The sequence below is a fragment of the Larimichthys crocea genome, chromosome X (genome assembly GCF_000972845.2).
Source record: "Larimichthys crocea isolate SSNF chromosome X, L_crocea_2.0, whole genome shotgun sequence".
Lineage (NCBI taxonomy): Eukaryota > Metazoa > Chordata > Actinopteri > Sciaenidae > Larimichthys > Larimichthys crocea.
The window spans coordinates 7,807,677-7,825,949 of NC_040020.1; the positions used below are offsets into that span (position 1 = coordinate 7,807,677).

Here is an 18,273-nt window from a genome sequence, read left to right on the forward strand (position 1 = left end):
GAGCGTAGGGAGCTTGTTAGATTTTCACCTTTGTGTTGGAAACACGTCCAGATTTATGATCTGACCCGAACTCTGACCTTTTCTCTCCAACACTGTCAGGACCCAAAATTATAACTGGCTGAATGTTGGTGAAATATGCAGATATGCTGACAAACAAACAAACAAACAAACAAACAAACAAACAACAGTCATCTTTGTGAGCTTTGGAAAATCAAACAAAACTTATTTTTATTCATCAACTTTATTTGTGTCACACTTTAAACCATCGTCCAGAACACTGAACAGAACTGCAGATGTGTTTTGTTTTTCATGGGCATTATGGGGGATGTAGTTTGTTTGTTAGTGCTGTTGAATTGTAATTACTGAAAAGTGTCAGCCATGATATGCACAAAATAATAAACAGATATTAGTTTATAATACAGTGCTGCAAGTCAAATTAAATCCACTATAATTATGTGAATTATTTACGCAGAAAGATCTCAGATTTAGATCTATTGTTTATCTTCTATTTGTTTCTATTATTACACCCTCTGTGATTCACTTGTCATAAATGTTTGAGGGATCAATGCTCACTCTGTGTCATCCTCGCACTGACTGAGGCTGAGTGAGACCATCTGTTTTTACACACACACACACACACACACACACACACACACACACACACACACACACACACACACTGCTGTAGTCTGTTCATTGTTTCAGCATATTAAGTGAAAATATGTCTTCATTGATTTGAGTCTTTCATCGACGTGCTGTCTGAGCACGCTGGTTAAAGCTTCGAGGGTTTTTTCTTCTCATATCATCTCTGAACATGAAACTCATCATTACATTTACTGCAAGAGGCTGACGGTGCTTTAAGTGGAGTAGAAGCTCTTTAAGTAAGCAGTGTAATCCCACTGTGTAACTATGTCCAGCTGTACTCGAGTATTTACTCTGATTACATTACTTCTGATCAAAAACTAGCGAGTCGACAACTTTGCTAACAGCCAATCATCATCCAGGTCCCCAGCAGCAGCTGATATCACTGACTAGTCGAACAGCAGTCAGCCCAGCTCGGCGTCTGTCTGTCTGATGAACGTTGCTTGAATTTGTGTCTGTCTCTCTGCAGAACGCCGGCCTTCTCTTTAAGATCAGAGTCGTGGGCGGATCAGCAGCCTACAGCTATCTGTCCCCTCAAGACAGCAGACCTCTATACCACCCTGCAGTTGACAGGTAGGAACCACACACACACACACACACACACACACACACACACACACACAGTGCACTTCCTTTAATACATCCTTGTGGCCTTGAAGGTGGAATGACATAAACAGTGACACACAAACATGAAAACATGTGAATGGATGTTCAGGACAGGAAGCTGCAGTTCCTTTGAATGGGCCTTAAGAGGATTACAGAGGACTGAGGATAAAGACTGTTAATACTGTGAGTGTGATAAAGAGAATCAAGGTGTCGCTGTACGGCTGAGGAGCTTAAATCTCTGCTGCTGTTCTGCCGAGCTGCTCCAAAGGTCAGGCAGGAAACGAGAGTGTTTCTGCTGCTCATTCAACATGTTAATGTGATCTGTGTCCACATGCGTCAGCTCATCTGCTAAACACCTTTCTGTCAACGCTGCGTTTATTTAGTCATGTTTATTTGTATAGGCACAAAATAATAAAGACAATGAAACAACAAGCACTCGGTGATTCACGGCTTTAAGATGATCTCATTTATGAGCCATGCGTCGTGTTTTAATGAGGCTCCTTAAGGTTATTAGTAGCTGCTCTTTCAGCCTCCGTTACACGTGCACACACTTCTTCTTTAGAAACTCCAGACACGCCGAGCCAACGAGTCAGCTGAATCATGAGGATGCAGTCACTGTGCAGATGCATAAGAATCTTAACTTTTCCCTGGGGGTCAGCTCTGACGGATGATTTTCAGGTTCTGCACCTCTGGACAGCTCTGCTCAAAATGTGTTAGTAATAATATTAACAGTTGTAATATCTCGCAGGTTGTGCACTTTCCATCTCTAAGAAACAGCCTCATGCTCGACTGTGAAGTCCTTCAGGAGCATAAGCTGCTATAGACGGTGTCACCACTAAATAAATGAGATAATGTATGCAGTGCCTCTATGGCAGAAATTAATAGCTGTATAATTACAGACTCATGTCTGTTATGTGCTGCTGCTCTGTGAGGCGGATTTCATTGTAGGCTGCACACTGCTCACACACACACACACACACACACACACACACACACACACAGCTGGAGCTGAAGTAAATTCAACTTTTAAAATTCATACATCATTTCCATAAACGCTTAGCGTGGGGAGCCGGAGCCGAGCCTTGACAGGTCGACAGTTCATCACAGAGACACACAGAGACACACAGAGACACACAGAGGCACACAGAGACACACAGAGACACACAGAGGCACACAGAGACACACAGAGACACACAGAGACACACACTTCACACACGTATGGTGTTCAAACCCAGAACCAGAAAGCCAAATCATTCTGCAAGAATGTTTCATTAATCACTCAACCCAGACACAGGAAGGATCGGCAGGTTGATCGCTCTTTGCCTGTTCTTAGTCGTGGAACGATCTGTCTGGTTGATTCTGATAACGAACAAAACTCCATCGTGCTAACGAGGTCACGTGGCCCTGTCTAACTTTGGAAATGAATTCCACAGTTCAGGTTAGAAATGTCATAATTCATCATTAAAACATTTAAACATTTTATTATGTATTGCTGCTGATTAAACACTGCGATAGTCTGTTATTATTTTAGTGACACATTCTCTCAGGTCTGTGTCACTTGATTATTCTATCACAAGACAAACACACACACATTTGCTGTGTCTTGCTCCATGACACGTCCTTGAATCCTGGAGTGTTTTTGAGATGGATGAATTGATTCTGCAGGACGGATGTGTGGAGAGTTTGCAACCACCTGAAATAAAGACTAAGAGTTTCCTCTTCATGCAGATGCATCACACAGAGGAGCATGTGTCCACGCAGTGGGTGGAAAATCATCACGTCGAGTGATGACATGTTTATGCATCCGACACGTTCACAGAGAACGTCAGTCACTCTTAACGGGAACATCTCCAGACTGTCTCCAGAGTACAGATGAATTTAAAGGGAATCAAACTTTGTGACATGTGATCCGTCAAACCGAACGTCTGTCCTCGGCATTCAGCGAGGGTTAAATGTGATCAGAGCATCCTGTCTCATTATGACTCATCACACGTTTGCATATCGATGTGTGATGTGAAGCCAGGTCTCAGTGCTCAGCGTCTCTCCTGCCGTTGTCGGGGTGTGAGGTGAAATAAAAATGAAGGCACAAACAAACGTTCAAAGAAAGTCTCAGGTTTACTGTGGTCATTCTTCTCTGAGAACAGCAGGACAGACTTCAGCCACAAACACGACTAAACTCAGATCACAAGCCGTGTATTCACTCTCTCTCTCTCTGTCGTAGAGCTCTGAAGTTCTGTGGTGCCGGCGGGCCTCCTCACGTCAAGCTCGTCATCGAGTGGGAGCACAAGACTAAAGAATGGTAAGCACTGTGTCCAACGTCTGAATGTTAACGTCTGTAAATCTGTAAATCTACCGCACACAGCGAGTCATCCCCCTGATTCAAACATGTGTGTGTGTGTGTGTGTGTGTGTGTGTGTGTGTGTGTGTGCTTCAGTCTGTTTGGCAGCATCCAGGAGGAGGTGGTGAAAGATGCAGAGAGTGTGAGAAACCAGCAGCAGCAGCACCTGCAGCAGCATAGCTGTACTCTGGATGAATGCTTCCAGCTGTATACCAAAGAAGAGCAGGTGAGACCATGAACAGCTGTACTCGAGTATTTGTTCTGATTACATTACTTATGAAGGCAAAACAGGCAGTCATCAAGTATATAGTTATTATAGTATATTATTAATTATATATCAGTCAAATGAAGAAACTACTGAACAAATGTGAACGTTGGTCATCATTACAGCAGCGTGTTTCAACAGTATCCCATGACAACAAACCAAACACTGCCAGTTTGGATGCAGGACCTCCAGATTAAGACCCTGTCCAGTCTCCTGGACCCTGTCCAGTCTCCAGCTCTGAATCTCACTGAAATGAGCTCATGACTAAGATGGAAGGTCACGAACCATCAAACAAGCCCGAGCTGCTTTAGTTTTTGTGCCAACATCGATGTGAGATCCTGATAGAAAGAACGCCAAGATGCATGAAGAGTTATTCCTCCAAACATTGATTTTTGAACTCTTCTGAAGTTAAAGCGTCAGTGTTTGCTGTATAAACAGGATTATGAATGTCTGAAAACACAAATACATTTTTATTATTTATTCATATTTTTATTTGCAATCGGACATAAATATTGTCAGAAGTTTACAGAATAAGACAAAGAAAGAACAGAATGAAGACAAATGTCCTACATTTGACCTCCAAACTTCATCCAGCTGCAGCTTCATAAACCAGGAGTTTGCATTAATGTGTGAGATGCAGTGAACGTGGGGAGAAAACAGTCCGGGTGAATTCGTGAAGAAGCTGTCCTCCTCCTGCATGGCGTGACGTCCTGATGGAGCACAGCCTCTTGCCGGAGGGGAGCTTCTGTTCGGGCTGCGAGGTGTCAGCCATCGTCTGCCCTGCACGTCCTGGAGGGCTGGCAGATTGCAGTCAGTCATGGAGCCTCATCTCCTCTGCATGGCTCGGCTCGGCTCGGCTTGGCTCGGCTCGCCTGTAACCTTTCATTTTTTGGTTTTCTGTTGGCGAATGTTGTGGACAGATGATTGCTGCGAGCAAGCAGAGTGAAAACATTTCTCCCACCTGTGGCAAAAGTTTAAACTGCTGCAGAATCCATCCAACACCTGCAGGATCTCTGCAGGCGTCGGGATCAGGAGCCCCTCACATCCAACAGTTTTAAGAAATGACAGCATCACGTGTAAATGCAGAGGAGAAGAGCGTGTTATGACCCATAGGCATGACTCTCTTCTTTAATAATGCATAATAAAACAGCTTCTTTTCCCAGCAGAATGCAGAAAGTCAATGGTGCATGTTTGTGGAACGTGAACACTGAGAACAGGCGGTAACGGTTCTGCAGAGCGAGCTCGGGATCTGATTAGGTTCTGTCCTCCGGCTGCTCCGCCTCGACTCTCTGTGATTTACAGAGTTTATGATGGACAGTGAAGTAAACTGCTGACAGCTGTAGCTGCTGTTAGCTCATGTTAGCTCAGTCTGTTAGCCAGGCTGCCTGGACTGTGAGCTCAGAGCACCGGGGGAGTGTTAGAGTTTGTACTACAGGCATTTTGGACCACCGGGAGGAAAAAGAAGAAGAAGAAGTACATGTTTACAGGATCGTGACGTTAATGAACGATATTCACACCCACAGAAAACACAGTACTTTAAAAGGCGTCTGGAAAGACATTTTACAAGGTTCATTTTAAAAATGATGAAATCACCTCGGAGGATGAGCAGCTCGTTAAAAGCTGCACTGCTCACGTCACATTTTTTTATGGCCTCCAAATAAAGACATCCTGGAACGTCATAGCGTGCACAGCCGTGCTCACCGAGGGTTCACTGACTGTAAAACACGTCACAGTCGCTGCTGAGACGATGAGTAAGTGCTGCACAGCAGGGAGCTCGAGAGCCGTCACATGAAACACAGCACAGCTCTGTGACTGAAGATGAGAATATTCAGTTTATTCATCATAACAGACGTTCTCTCCTGAACGACTCTTTAACATTTTATTTACAGACTCACAAACTGTGAGCAGAGAGACAAAGATGAACAGCAGCATGAATAATAATAAATTCTGTGACCATAATTATAATAGAAATATGAATAATAGTTCAGAATCATAATAATATCATCCATCAACTGCTTATCGTTGGCTGGAGCCGATCCCAGCTGATGTTGTGAGAGGCGGGGTACGCCGCGGATGACAGGACAGACACACGGAGACAAACAACACTCACAGCAGATAACCTGCATGTGCTCGGACTGTGGGAGGAATAAAACTATTCTTCTAAGATAAGAATAGTTTTATTAGTTTGTCCTGCTCATGGTGTGAACAGTCTGTGAATAAGATTATAAAGCGTACAGTTTAGACCTCAGCAGCAGATCAAACCTGACGAGACGACAAAGCAGAAAAACTGCAGAGAAGAAGCTCAGTTAGTGACTGATGGATGTTCAGATGGAGCAGCATCACTGAGAGAGGGTTCAGGACTCAGAACGGACTAGTAACAATCTGTGAGTTCCCATGCAGCCTCCTGCAGACGCCTCAGTTCATACAAATCCATCAGCGTCATCTGCAACATCACGAGTTCACAGTCCAACAGACGTCCAGTGAAACTTTGTCTGTTCTTCTTCTCGTCTGTGCTGTAAAAGATTCGAAGCCTCCAGTTTCTCTCCGCTCTCGTTGGCACAGAAAAGATTTTCCTCGACTGAGACTTCAGAGTTTCACCATGACAGCTACATTCATGTGTCTGACTTTACTGACGTAGCAGATTACTCTCATATCTGTAAATAAGAAGCTACCACTAGCAGCCGTTTAGCTTAGCACGAATACAGACAGATGGAAACAGTTAGACTGGATCTGTAAACATGTTTATTTCTGCTGTGAAGTTGGACATTTGGACATGGGGACTTATGGAGACTGACTCACTTCTGGAGCCAGCCTCAGGTGGACGTTAGAGGAACTGCAGGTTGTGGCTTCACGTCACAGCGTGGGTCAGTCATAACTTAAATAAAAACTTGTTTTTATGAAGTTAGAATTGAACTTTTTCATCAGCAGCTTCACAGTGATGAAAAACGTCACACGTGTGAAAGCTCATTTAAATTTTCAGCTTGGTTCTGATGTCTGATGTCTGAAAAGGTTTGAAAGCTTGTCAGCCTCTTCTTTTAAGAGGCATCACACTGAGGCTGACATTTGTGTTTCCAGGACACACGAGTGCAGAAATATCAGCACTGACTGTGTTAATGTGTCCTCGCTGCTTCACAGTCCATCACATCATCCGGACGAAGCAAAGACCGCTGACAGAGCATCACGTCAGGAACGTGCTCCTCTGATCTGCACTTATCCCTGAAGCTTTAAAGTGACGAACTCCACACGAGCGAGACGGTGTACGGCGTATGGATGGCCCTATTCTAACAGACTTTTATTAACATTAATACTTTTCTACTTCTTCAAGTATCTCGGTCTTGTTGTTCACGAGTGAAGGCAAAGCTCTTCATCTTCATCATCTTGTTTTATGACTCTAAACATCTCACCAACACTTTTGGGAGTGTGACGATGAGTGCCTGTAACCATAGCAACAGCATCAGTTACGTTTTACCACGCCGGCTGACCACGAGGGGTTAACTGACGAGTCTTGCTTGATTTTATTCTAATGAGTTTTTGTGATTTCTGCTGTCAGACGTCACATCACACAGGTAACCATGTGACATGTGACAGGAGAGCTTATGTGTGTTGTCACCTGTCACATGATGAAATGACCTCATGGATAAACATTTTTAATAATATTTTGACAGAGATTTCATTGATTGATTTATTGATCGCAGCTGGCCCCGGACGATGCCTGGAAGTGTCCCCACTGTAAGCAGCTCCAGCAGGGCATGGTGAAGATGAGCCTGTGGACTCTCCCCGACATCCTCATCCTCCATCTCAAGCGCTTCCGACAGGTAGGCCCATCATTGTTCAGGTGTGCAGCTTCATCAGCTCACAGAGACAGATTTGAACACAACTCCAAATCCACGTCTGTCGGATATGAGAAGTCGGATTGCCACAATAAGGGACAGCAGCCTGGAGATCGGTGGTTCGATTCCCGGCTCCTCCAGTCTGCATGTCATGAGTGTCTTGGGCAAGATACTGAACCCCGGACTGCTGCTGAAGGCTGAATCATCGGTGTGTGGAAGAGAGAGTTAATCAGAGTCAAGAGATTTAGTGCATGACTCAACTAAATATGTATTTGTGAAAATTAGTGTCAAACTGAAGAGAAGAACTCTCCCTTGTGTGTGCAGTGCAATAAAGATCAAGCTGGTCCAGAGTGAGACGCGTTGGTCCAGGTCAGGTCTGGTACTCTGATCTGAGAGACGTTCGTCTGATTTTCTCTGCTCCGTCTCGTGGTTTAAACTCAGTGTGCTAAACTGGATGTGCACGGATGGTGACGACACATTTTGTCCTGTATCGATTCAGCGAAGGAACAATGCGTTTCATTTTTCATCACGTTATACGCGGCGGGTGGCATCTCTCGTCAGAACACAAGATGAGAAGGTTTCAGTTCAAACTCCTTAAAGACAGTTTGTTCTTGTGTCAGCCTCTTCTTTTAAGAGGCATCACACTGAGGCTGACATTTGTGTTTCCAGGACACACGAGTGCAGAAATATCAGCACTGACTGTGTTAATGTGTCCTCGCTGCTTCACAGACCTCGTTAGCCCGTCGACATGCAGCGTTCCTCCTTTGTTTGAGTGCATGCATGAAGTCTGTTTCTCCACCAATCAACATACCTGTGCACCTTCCTGTCTAATGTTGCTGCTCACCTCCAGAAAAACAGACAATTTATCAAGGTGACAGCACACACTGAGGAAAATAAAGGTTCTTAAATGGTTCTTCAAAAGGTTCTCTGGTTCTCTGAGCAGCTGAAGAACCTCTTTATTTAATATGTGAAGGACTCAAGGTTCCTCATCTTTATTGGATTTATTTGGTGGTGGTTAATATGATTATTGATCATTAATGATTTCCCGAATCCTAAACTGACTTATTGAACTTCTGTCTGTCCAGAATATTAAATGTATTTTAACGTAAGAGTCACAAAGGCAGAACATTTTTACACTTTGCTTCAAACTGACTTCAGTCACGTCCTCTGATGAAAGTACGTGAGCGTGTCGGCTGACTGACGTCACTGCACAGACGAACATGTTTTTTTGATTTCAAAGAACCTTTAAAGAGAGCGGGTGTTTCCTGAACCAGCTGGTTCCTCAAAGAACTTTTCTTTAAAGAACCGTCTGCAGAAACATTTCCCTGAAGAACCTCTTTGGTTCTTTGTGGAACCATTTTTGGTTCCTGTCAGTATCTTTATTTTTCTCAGTGCACATACCAAAAAGCATTTGCAGCTGAGGGGAAGCCCGGCTCTGCCTCCACCTTCATCCAGTGCTTGATTGGCACCCCTCCGCCTCTCTCACTGATGCAGCCTCCCGAGCAGGTGGCACCATGTTCAGCTCTCGGCCCAATTAGCTCCCATGGGTCAAACAACAGCCAACCCTCTCTGTCCAGAGGGATGTGTCTCAGCCTTGGCATTCAAATTCAGTCAGTCTTTCTGTTTGACTCTACCATGGAGCCAATTCAAGATCTCCACAACTTAAAAGGTGTGTGTGTGTGTGTGTGTGTGTGTGTGTGTGTGTGTGGGTGGGTGGTCAGATGTTTCTTCATTATACAGTAAGCTGTCGATTCCAAGGGGAATCATTTGCAGGATAAATCCACGCTGAGCCACACTGTGGAGGAAACTGCCTCGTGTTTGCATGTCTGATGGCTTTTAATCACACCCAGGAGAGTAACACAGTCACCAGCAGACGTTTGATCTTTTTTCTAATGCAATGCAATTACAACCTTCAGTCAGGACCAACAGGCAGGCTCTTATTTGCATCTAAATGTACACACAGGCTGGAGCAGGTTGTGTTATGTGTTATTTCTCCTGCCTGCACATGTTCGTACTGCATATATGAATAATATAATGTTGGAACAGGTCGGCGAGCGGAGGAACAAGCTGTCCACCCTGGTGCGTTTCCCCCTGACTGGTCTGGACATGGCCCCACATGTGGTGAAGAGGAGTCAGAGTATGAGGAACCTAAACTTAGGAGGCTGGAAGCAGCACCACCAACCTGCCGACATGATCCTCCCCCACGACTACCTGTACGACCTCTACGCTGTGTGCAACCATCACGGAGGGATGCACGGAGGACATTACACCGGTAAGAAGCGTCAGTGCAAACTCAGCCAGTCTGTTTTCTCAGAAACAAACAGCTCGAGCTCATCTCATAATTTAAAAAAACACACATCTGCAACGCTTGAGAGAGAAGGTAACGTCAGGTCGAACATTCAGAGTCAACTAAACGGATCCTCCGCTGGATAATAAAGGTTTGCAGAATGAAACAGAAACACCTCACGTGTTAGTCACAACCTAACGTTGCCGTGAACCCGTCAGTTCCTCCCTGCAAACTTGTCAGTGCTCTGAGTAAGTCCTGCTTTGTTCTGACTGTGACATTGGGATTGTGTCTTCAAGGAAAAGACTTGAACTCACCGTGTGTTTGCAGCTTTCCATGGAGCTGTTTTAGGTTTTGAAAAGTGCAAAGCATCCATGATGCAGCTTCCTGTTTCTGGTTATCGGGGACAGTTCAAACTATCTGCAAGACAAAGATCAGATTTTATTTTCTGCGTTTCAATGATTTAAAAATGTCCGACAGTGCTCGGCGCTGCAGTGTTTGTTTACTTTGCTTCATTTCACCTCTGAATACTCAATGATTGACTCCATGTCTGACTGATATTCATCCATCATTCAGAATCCTATGTTTATATATTTATTTTCTGATTTATGGAGAGACATACAAAGTTCCCTCTGTAAAAACCTTTGACTAACATAACAGGAAACGAGAAGTTTGATTTCTTCAATGATCACATCAATGTTCTGGAAAATGGTGCAGATGATCATATCATATCAGGTGATCATATTTTAGTTAAACTCATGAATGAATAAAGAGTAGGAGCTCCCAGCAGGAGCTGAATGAGTTGTTGGAGGAGAAGGGCAGTGGTGTTGATCATTTCTTCACCGATAATCAGAGAGCGATCCAGTCCAGCACAAACATTTAAACCACCAAGCCGCTTAGATACCTCACAGCTATTTGAGCACACTTCAGGTCTCTAAGGTTCATCAGATGTCAGCTCAGTAATGAGCCGAGTAACGAGGTCTACCCTTCACTCAGCCACACTGAAGTACAAGGTGTCAGCCAAGAGTGAAGTACAAGACGAAAACACACAATCAAGGTGCAGACGGAGCAATAAGACCAACTGAGCTTATTGGTGACAGTCTCCTGTCAATATTATATTTGTATTTCAGCGAATAGACTTCAAAATAAAACCTTTTTGAATTATAAATATCCTGAATAATTTCCGTCCTACAAACCCCAAAACTGAAGGAAGTTGACACAAATGAGGCGAGACCAGGTCTGTGATTGCAGGAGATGGTTGTTGACAGACAGCACTGAGGACAAATATGTAGGAGATGAGGAGGATGGAGCATCCATCCACCTACCCACCCATTCATCCATCATCCATCCATCCATCTATCCATCCATCCATCCATCCATCCATCATCCATCCATCCATCTATCCATCCATCATCCATCCATCCATCCATCCATCCATCCATCCATCATCCATTCATCCATCCATCCATCATCCATCTATCCATCGAACTACCCACCCACATAACCACCCATCCATCATCCATCCATCCATCATCCATCCATCCATTCTAGCTCATGGAAACATGATTCAGAAATAATATTCTGAATAATCTACATTTACATTTAGTCATTTATCTTTTATCCAAAGCGACTCATAAAAAGGGAAACAGTCATGGCAAAGGGCGACTGGGACGTGTTCCTGTGCAGTTCTTGGTCCTCTTTGAAGAGCATGCCCACCCAGGAGCCACTGCAGAGGTCTGTGTGGGAACATGTGGCCTCCATTCACTCGCTGTGTTTTTCTCCTCCAGCTTACTGCAGGAACTCGGTGGATGGACAGTGGTATAGCTACGACGACAGCAGCGTCGACTTGGTGCCAGAGGAAGAAGTGTGTACAAGAGGAGCTTACATCCTTTTCTACCAGAGACGCAACACCATCCCTCCATGGTCGGCCAGTTGCTCCGTCAGAGGTAGGCATGAAAAAATGAAAACATGAATAATCGAATGTTTGAATGAATGTGTTCACTTTAAATAGAAGCTGTGGTAGTTAAGTAGAAACATACTCAGGTTAAGTAGAAACATACTCAAGTTTTGTCAACTTGGTTTTAACTTTTTTAGAACTTCAGATCTATTGTTTGACTGTCTGCAGAAAATCTTCTGTCTTCTCTTGTTTGGATCTTTTTTGGACCCTCTGAGACGCCATTAGCTCCTCACCTTTGCTCTGCTGTAGTTACAGTGGACTTCTGACCTCCAACAAAAGGTTTTAAGGAGCAACGTGAGGAACTAGAAGGGAGGACAGTTAGTGTGGCCGTCACCCAAAGGACTGCAGACTCATCTGCTTCAGCAGTGTGATAGATTCAGAGGACAGCACGAGATTTATCAGAGGGGAGCAAACACAAAGAAACCTTTTGTTCAAAACATCAGGATCGGCTTCATAACGGAGGCTTTTTGTGCCCTGAAACGAGTTCAGAGTTGCAACGTGTGGGTGCAAACGCTGAAGATTACCTCGTCTCAAGAGTTTTGTGTAAGAGGTAGAAAAAATGAATTATTACTGTAAAGTTTCTAAAGATATTTCATGTTCTGTGGTCACCATAGCAGCCACTAGAAGCACATTGAAGTAATTGAGATTAAAGATTTTTACCTTGATGATGAAATAGTGCGATAATACGAGCATCTGCTGCATTTAGAAGAAAAATATCTTCATTATGCATCATGATGCTGAACATTTCTCAAAGAGTCTGATGACACGTTTCACACAGTCATGGATGCAAATTAAAAACAGAGCTCTCCTTTATTTGATTTATGTTTTTTTAACCTGACACTGTTGTCTGCTCAGTGTGACGCCGTGCCTCCATAACCTGGACCTTATATCGACTTTGTCAGCATCAAAGACAAACTTGGAATAAATCTGAGCTCCACTGAGTGCAGGGCTGCTCGGTTAGGGGGCAGTCAGCCTCCAGTCTGTCCTTCAGCCTGTTACTGAAGTACTGGCCGAGCGTGGATCTATGCACAGCAGCCACCAGATGGAAGACAGACAGGAATAACGGAAGAGGCTGCAGAGCTGTGCTGCTTTACTAAGGATGGACAGTGGTGCAGAATATTGATCTGTTCTGTTTTGCTCAGTAGAACGTCAAGAGATTATAGAATGTTGCTGCTCAGTTCGATTGTGCAAGTCCGAGCGAAAAGATCCAGAGATCACGTTCAGTGTTGTGAACTCTAAACATGCTAACTGCTGCCGGCAGATCTATGCACGGAGGAAAAGGTCAGATAGCAGTCGTGCATGCATGGAGGTGAACTTGGCCGCCCTGTGCAGGGCTCGCCATTACGGATACTACAAATGTTACAATGCCTCTAACCATGAATATAAAGCTTTAACGTCATGAACTGTCCTTTCCTGCAGACCAGGTGTGACCCTGTGTGTGTCGAGTGTCAGTACATGTAAGAGCATCGCTGTAAACTGCCATCAGTGACAGGCAAAGTGCAGCCCGGTACAGTTTGTTCATCTCGTCCGGACACGTCTCTTCCTCGCTCGCCGTCATAATAATAATTAATCTGTTTGCTTTTAGGCATCTGTACCCACTCCTGCACGCATGTGTAGCAGATTCAAGCCAAAGTGTGAAGGTGCACTAAGCTGCTGTGTGTGTTCAGCCAGGCCCAAAACAAACACTGCGATGTGTGTGAGTGTGTGTGAGTGTGTGTGAGTGTGTGTGAGTGTGTGCACAGGAACAACAAACACAGTGATCAGTCTAAAATGAAACAGAGTAAAGACAGCAGGGAACATCGACAGTGCAGCATCAACACGATTCAAACTCTCTTAGTTTATCAGAGAAAAGTTCTGCAGTGTTGATTGAAATCACCTGTTGGTTTGTCACACACTTCTTTCCAGTTTGAGATGGACCTCAAGGCCTTGAAAACCTGTTCCTCTCCTTCATACCGACCTTGAACGACCGACTTCTACTTGAACAGGAATCTTTCAACCAGAGTTTTAATTATTCTACGTTACAAATCAGTCAGGGGTTAAATTGCAAAGCAAAGAGATGTCTGTCAGCATCGATTTGTGGTAAGACTCAAGCTCTCTGGAGACTGAACCGCTCTGCAGAAACTGGATCAGCTGTATTCAAAGCACGATCAGGAAGAAACCTTTTAGGAGGAGAAACCAAGCTAAACACTTGGTGTGAGTTAAGGAATAATCCAGGTTTGAGATAAAAGAGTGTATGTAAGGATCATCTATATCCCGGGGTATCAAATCCACAGTGCAACATGGTGGTCTGAGGGAAGATTCAAGTCTGAAGCAGAAGAAGGAGGAGGAGGAGGAGGAGGAGCATGGCATTCTTGAATCTTGAAGACCAGTCGTGTTGAAGTCAAATGTTATTGAAGGAGCTCTTTGGACACATGATGTCCTCATGGTGGGAGAACATGGGTGTGACAGTCACCTGGTTTATTCACTGTTGTCTGTAAAATTGAGAAGCTGAATGCTGCAGAGACATGTCCATGCATGGAGAATAAACTTTGTGATTTTTCAGCTGACTCACATCTTAAAATGATTTGTGCCGTAATCAATCGATGAACTCTTCAGAAGTTTTCCATAAATATTTTCTTTCCCATCAAGCTGTTGCTGTTTACATCTCGAATTTCAGTGTGAAATAATGTGATAACTGCGTTTCTGCTCAACAATGTGTCATTTTCAGTGAACATGCAGTGTGTTTACCCCCTATCTACTCTTTATTTCATCTTTTTCCAGAGGAAACGAGTCACAAATGAAAATAACGGCGATAATAAAAATGATTCAGACATGAGCCAGTGCAAAATGTCTTCAGATGCTCTAAATAAAGTCTGTAATTTGCTTTCTACAAAGCTGTCACCGCTGTAAGACATATATTGGAAACTGACTCATCTACGCCTAAATGGACTCGGAGAGGGAAGAAGACACTTTGAAAATTGAAAGATTATTTAAAGAGAATGTTTAGAGGAACAAAGACTCACAGCTTGGTGTCGTTTCCTGTTTCCTTCCTTTACAGTCCAATCAGATCAGCTGTGGACAAACAGTGCTTCAGTTTAGGGTGTATTCCTCCTACCTTCTACATTTATGTCGCACCAGATCAACAGAAGTTATCTCATGACACGTTCCATACAGAGCAGGTCTAGTCTGTATTCTTTCTAATATTATATATCGAGACTCAACAGTTGACACCATGAGTAAGCGCTTGGTGATGGTGGAGAGGAAAAACTTTCTTTAAGAAACCTTCCCTGCTCTGGACGCCACAGATGATGCATTTAAGGCATTGGAACATCTCACTGATGGTGGTGGACCTCTGCTGCATAGGTGACGTAAATTGTATAAAGCGGTTTTTGGGTCCGGTGGGAGCTGCACGAAATCTGATGAATTGCTTTGTGATGTCAGCTGGTTTGGACTAAAGACGTGAGCTTACCGGACCTTTCTAGTCCTGCTCCTCGCATCTGGTTGGGGCTTACAGCTTAAGGGTCTAGTTGCATTGTGGGCAATGTAGGTGTTTGACAAAGAAAAGAAACCGACGTATTGTTGCAAGTCAGAAGTCCAACACATACAGTACAGCAAATGTGGAGATCTACTGGAGTCTCAAACTAAACACTTGACATGACTATAATCGGATACATAAGTTGATTTTTAATATATTCTAACATAGTTTCCTTTTGGTATTTGGTTCTGCTTCACCGAACATTCATCATGCAGTCTGTACAACTCTTAACTCTGAATCGTTTTCCTATTCTGATCCCTTTTTTTCCCTCACAGGATCCACAAGTTCGTCAATGTCAGACCACTGGTTAATCCGGCTCACAGGGGACAGTAAGAGAGGCAGTCTGGTCTCTCGATCCTCCACGACCTGCCCCTCTTCCATACCTGACTCACCCGAGTCTCCGGTCTTCCTTAGCAATGATTCTAAAGAGGAACGAGGTAAGGAGCCACAGCATCATCAGTTCAGTGGTTTGTTCTGTGTTTGGTCTTAAAAACTGAAACATTTGTTTAATTTTTAGGGGGGTTTGATAGCAGGCCGTTCATCAGGGGTCTTCAGGGACGCAGCGTAAGCATGAGAACACCCAGCAAGACCAAGGACACCCTGAGCAAAGTGTTTCCCCTGCGCTGGTCCTTAGGTTCAAAGGACAGACGGAAACCTGATCCAGTACCTCCACCTGTGCAAGATCCCGCCCCCGTGGAGTTAGTGCAGTACCTGGAATCTGGCCGCCGGCCCCGGTGCACAAAGGATCCAATAGTCACATTGATGAGCGAATCACGCAACACAAAGGAAACCGCTGAGGGCCAGTCTGCAACCAACGTCCGATCTTCCAGTGTTGGGAGCATAAGTTGTGTGGGTAAGATGGGATATGAGTCCCCACAGGTCCCAGAGGGCCAGAGGAGGCCATCGCTCAAGACAGCCAGCTTGAGACGTAGCAAGGGGAGCCAGACCCGAGAGGAGAGCACCGCGAATATCAGCAGTAGCTCCAGCAGTAACACTCTCACCAGGAGGAAGGAAGCCAGGAAGCAGAGCTCCTCCAAAGCATCCCAAGATACAGAGACAAAAAGGAGCTCCAGCACTGGAGTTCAGCCAAGCTACAGCACTCCCAGCCTTCATGACGGGACTCTGAGAAGACAAAAAGGGGACAGGACTGATAGGGAACACCACGGTACACATGAAGGAAACTCTAAAACCAAGAAAGCAGAAGTGCCCAAGAGCCACGAGGGACTGTTCTCCTTCTTCAAAGGTAACTTCCTGAAGAAGGACAAGGACTCAAGGAAGTCCAGGGAGGGTGCATCAGTGAAAGAAGGAGCTGAGGAAGGAAGCCGAAGGACCCTCTCTAGGCTCTCACTGTCCAATGGAGCAGCAGGAGGAGCTGGGGTAGAAGGAGGCAGGTCGAATGGCTCGAGTCATCTGGGTGACGAATTGGCAAACGGGAAGGTGGGACGAAGTGCGGCCGACATCAAGCGCTCCCAGAGCTCCTCCAACATCCCCACCAAAGCGGAGCAGAGCATGCGCAGGACGGCATCTCTGCATCGTAACGGGATGTCCACAGCTCCGGCATCACGCAGCCTGGCAACAGACAAGCCATCTTATGGCACCCTGCAGAGGACTCGTTATAGCACAACCTCGCTGGGACGCAAAAAGACAGTCCCTGAGTCCAGCTTCTGAAACATACACTCACACACACACAGGAAGCCTTTTATCTGAATGAATGACGTCCAATCTCTGAGATCGAAGCAATAGAGCTCAGTTCACAGTGGTACGGCTTTTTATTCCCAGAAAACGAGCTGGTTCAAGAGGTTTGCACAACGGTGGTTGAAGAACACGGTGCAAATGAAGGTTCCTTTAAATCTGAAGAGCAGACGATGTAACCTTGAGAGGACGTCCATGTCTTAAAACAAGTGCCTGAGCAACGAATATGCAGTTTAGACCAATGAGTTTGTATGTCTTAGCACTGGAAGCACGAAATCCCTGATACACACGTTTGTGTCTTATTACTGTCGTGTGTGTGTGTGTGTGTGTGTGTGTGTGTGTGTGCGTGCGTGCGTGCGTGTGTGTGTGTGTGTGTGTGTGTGAGAGAGAGAGAGACTCCCTTTGGAATTCTTCTTCTGGTCGTTCACCTAAAATCAAGACACACTGATTGTGTTCGTTCATAAGAATGTAACGTGTGTTGGTGCTCTGCCGTTTCTGATTCTTCATCTTTAATCCGTAATGTTTATTTAAACTCAAAATGTTTTTATGAAGCGTTGAATGATCCACATGTGACCCGGAGGGCAGCTGACTCGGGTCTCTTCATCAATATTTGGCTAAAACAAAAAATGACTTACTACGACTCTTCACAGCAGAGCCTCACTAACCTCCACCCGTGTCTGCTGTGAAGTGTAATTAATGCAGTATCCACCCAATATATTGAATGCATATTCTCTTTATTGTTTTCTTTTCTTTTTCTTTTGGGGTAATCACTGTATTTTTCTCAGTTTATGATACATAACGCTGCATTTAGCTGTGAGTTTTATGAAGGTGGTGACTGCAATAAGCACAACAAGAGAGTCAAAATGCAGATTGTGGCTGCATAGCATGAAAATTCTCCCTTTTCTTATAATTTCTGATCCACATTTTATTGAACGCAGACACTCTCTGACTCTTTTTGCTCTTTTACTGTGAGAAACTTCACCAGAATCATTTGATCAGACATTTAGGTACATTAGTTTTTTTGCAATCAAACACAAATCACTAAAACAGACGGAGGTTTTCCGTTAAATATTCCTCGTCTGAACCGTCAATGGAAGATTTACACACCAAAGTTTACAATGGGTGTGTATTGGTAGAATGTTCCA

The 18,273-nt window shown here is 44.5% G+C and overlaps 1 protein-coding gene across 1 annotated transcript in view; it reads left to right on the forward strand.

Moving 5' to 3' along the window:
• Positions 1 to 17,775, forward strand: part of usp43a (ubiquitin specific peptidase 43a) — a 73,908-nt gene extending 56,133 nt beyond the window's left edge. The window contains exons 9-16 of the mRNA XM_027283374.1: positions 1,112 to 1,215; positions 3,470 to 3,547; positions 3,683 to 3,812; positions 7,547 to 7,666; positions 9,728 to 9,953; positions 11,753 to 11,911; positions 15,712 to 15,873; positions 15,954 to 17,775. Of these exons, the coding sequence (XP_027139175.1) occupies positions 1,112 to 1,215; positions 3,470 to 3,547; positions 3,683 to 3,812; positions 7,547 to 7,666; positions 9,728 to 9,953; positions 11,753 to 11,911; positions 15,712 to 15,873; positions 15,954 to 17,104 (2,130 nt within the window). The 3' untranslated portion in view covers positions 17,105 to 17,775. The remainder of the gene's footprint in view (positions 1 to 1,111; positions 1,216 to 3,469; positions 3,548 to 3,682; positions 3,813 to 7,546; positions 7,667 to 9,727; positions 9,954 to 11,752; positions 11,912 to 15,711; positions 15,874 to 15,953) is intronic.
• The last annotated feature ends 498 nt before the right edge of the window (positions 17,776 to 18,273 follow it).